Raw genomic sequence first — 2,608 nt, 5'->3', positions numbered from 1 at the left:
ACCGCATACGCGTAGGTACCAGTGAGTGTGGCTGCTTTTTCGGAAGGCGCCTTGTCCTGATCGCATTGCCCAGTGCACAGGAGCAAGAAAACTACTATATACAGAACAGCGCATTTGTATGAGGTTCGATAGCTAAGCAGCAGGACCGAAACTCATCTGGTAGTAATAGAGACTTGGGGGTTCGCTGTGCCGAGAAAGGCTCACAGCTTTCATGGCAGTGCAGACTTTTTCCACATATTCGGTGTCAAGGGCACTCTCGCTGCCTAAAATGGGGAGTTGTTCCTGCTCTGTCGTTCCGAGTTCCAGAGGGCTGAAACCCGCAAGTGTTCGCACCGCGTTCATATGGGTTGAGCAATCTATTTTTTCTGTAGTTGTGCGCACAACAAAGGCATTTATTCCCCATTCATTTTTTGTATTTCACATCTTATCAACCCCTGTATGGCTGAACTAATCGGTGACTTACTGGCCGAGTTCTTGCTCGTGTTCCCGCCGAGCGCCGCCGTGGCACCTAGCACGGCGACAGCCGCAAGCGACTGGAGCAAGAGTGGAGCCATCCTCGTGCACCAAACCAAAATTAAAAGCTTGAAAAGACGAAGAAGATGCCACTCTCCAACTTGTATAGGTAAGCGTCACTTCGGTCCAGCAGGCAAAAGAATCCCAACCGTCGGGATCGTGCTGATGCAGAGGTAGCGGCTCGAGCATTCCCATGGCTGCAGCAGCTAACACCAAGGCGTGCACTGCAGCTCGCCACTGTGTGCACCCAGTCTTCATCTAAGCGTTTTTGCCCTAGCTTGAAATTCTGTTTTTTCGCGTGGGAGACGGTTTGTACTCGAAATGGAGTGCGAATCTGATGATGAAGTTCGACGTGGATTCAGTTTGCCCACCGGTCCACTGGTCATTCTAATGGTGAGAGCAAGATATTTCCTCTTGCAGTTGCCAATGAGTGGAATCAAGCAATTATAAATTTTATGCGTTGGAGTGTTTCACCTAAAGATCCATATTTTGTTTGCAGTTTCCAGCGGGAAGTTCCCAGAGTGGAGACGCCACCGCCTGCGCCCGTCCCCATGTACTCAGCGCTGTTTTAACCGTTGAGGCGGCTGCTGTGATTCCTTCATTGAAACACTTTAATCCAGTTCAGATATACACATTAGGGCGTTACTTTGGGATCTCTGCGCACTCCAAAATGCATAAAAAACAGAAAGAAGAAACCTGTGTTGACTATGTAGCTGTGTTAATTTAGACGAACTAATCCCTGTGTTTCGTAGGAGGTTAGATGACTGAAATGCTGGTTTCAGTTCAAAGAAGTTGATTTTGTTCCTCCTCCATGGAATATGAAGCTTCACAACTAGCACTCTGATATCTACAGAGGTGCTTACCATCTGCAGCGTGATGTAGATCGATTGATCATAGAGTAGTAGGGGCCTAATCATGAACTAACAGGCATCCAAAGCATACGGCTTATGCATAATTCTAGTACCTTAAAGCGTTATGTTGCTTGGGGGGTCAATCCTGAACTCTAGGGCCGTCACAAAGGGGGTGCAGGTAGTTCAGTCTCTCCATCTCTAGTTATTCGAGTTTTGAATTGCTGCAAATGTTGCTTGGGTAGCTGAACTCAATCCAGTGCAGAGGAATCAGCGGCACAGAAGCTACCCTGCAGCCTGCCGGTCCACGGTACAGCGAAAGTGCACAGACCTGTGTCGTCAACAGCTCTCTACATTATGGTTTCGCCCCTTTCGAACCCCAAGGCTGTTCCATACGGAGAAGGTAATTATGGAAATATATTTGTCTGCACCGCAGTATTGGTTCGGTTTATGTTGTACTATCAACAACAATACAAATGCCCAGGCAACTATACAGTGGCTACTAGTACATAAACCCCTGTGCGTGTACCTTCCAGTGAATTCAGGGTTACCCGTCGGAGCCCAGTGCTCATGCCGGTTGCATACTGAAGACTCGTCTGTGTGTTCAAGAGTGTATCACAGAAAACTATGGATGGCAGCCTTATGCAAAAAGGCACAACGCTGTCAAAACAAAAGACTAAAGCAAAAAGGGCAACAAAACTAGGCCGACGGCCCAGCTTTTTAAGGGTTTTGCCGTATCTTCTCTCAGGTGCTGAAAGCGGCAGCTCTGCATTTGCTGCGACTCGCCTTCGCCAACCCAGGAGCTGTTCAGAAGAAAACAGCGGCCAGCGCAGCAGCAGCCAGTGCAAGGAATGTCGGCACTGGTCCTACGGTGCTACCGGAACTGAGAGCCACCGTTATTTTGTTCCACTGCTCTTGCCTGAGACGCACACAGCCACTCCTGCAACTCGCAGACAACTAGAGAGGGAGACAGACAGTGCAGACAGGAACCAAAGAAAATAAATTGGGCAACGATAACTGCAGTACGCTCACAGAAGGGACCTTACTTAAAAGGTTGTTCGCCAGCTTTCAAGGCTTCGGGAGTCGTGGCGCAAATCAGCGCCTTCACTTCCTTGTCTTCGCCGGTACCTTGTTTCTGCTTTTCGCCCCCTCCTGCTGATGCAGGGCAGTTGAAGTATGCGCAGTCCACCTGAGGACTGTCTTGGGGGTTGAAGAGGGAAATAAAGGAGACATTTTGGGTATCGTTG

The 2,608-nt window shown here is 49.0% G+C and overlaps 2 protein-coding genes across 2 annotated transcripts in view; both read right to left on the bottom strand.

The window, feature by feature from the left end:
• Positions 1 to 702, bottom strand: part of EMH_0047640 (SAG family member) — a gene marked incomplete at both ends in the record, with an annotated part of 1,354 nt that extends 652 nt beyond the window's left edge. Inside the window, 3 exons of the mRNA XM_013496308.1 lie at positions 20 to 56; positions 205 to 310; positions 464 to 702. Coding sequence (XP_013351762.1) covers positions 20 to 56; positions 205 to 310; positions 464 to 702 — 382 coding nt within the window. The remainder of the gene's footprint in view (positions 1 to 19; positions 57 to 204; positions 311 to 463) is intronic.
• A 1,466-nt stretch (positions 703 to 2,168) lies between these two features.
• EMH_0047630 (SAG family member) overlaps positions 2,169 to 2,608 on the bottom strand; it is a gene marked incomplete at both ends in the record, with an annotated part of 1,336 nt that continues 896 nt past the window's right edge. Inside the window, 2 exons of the mRNA XM_013496307.1 lie at positions 2,169 to 2,280; positions 2,408 to 2,608. Coding sequence (XP_013351761.1) covers positions 2,169 to 2,280; positions 2,408 to 2,608 — 313 coding nt within the window. The remainder of the gene's footprint in view (positions 2,281 to 2,407) is intronic.

Source organism: Eimeria mitis, genomic scaffold (genome assembly GCF_000499745.2).
Source record: "Eimeria mitis Houghton genomic scaffold, Emh_scaff2036, whole genome shotgun sequence".
Lineage (NCBI taxonomy): Eukaryota > Apicomplexa > Conoidasida > Eucoccidiorida > Eimeriidae > Eimeria > Eimeria mitis.
The sequence above is the reverse complement of the archived record's forward strand: the minus strand, read 5'-3'. Positions and strand labels throughout refer to the sequence as shown.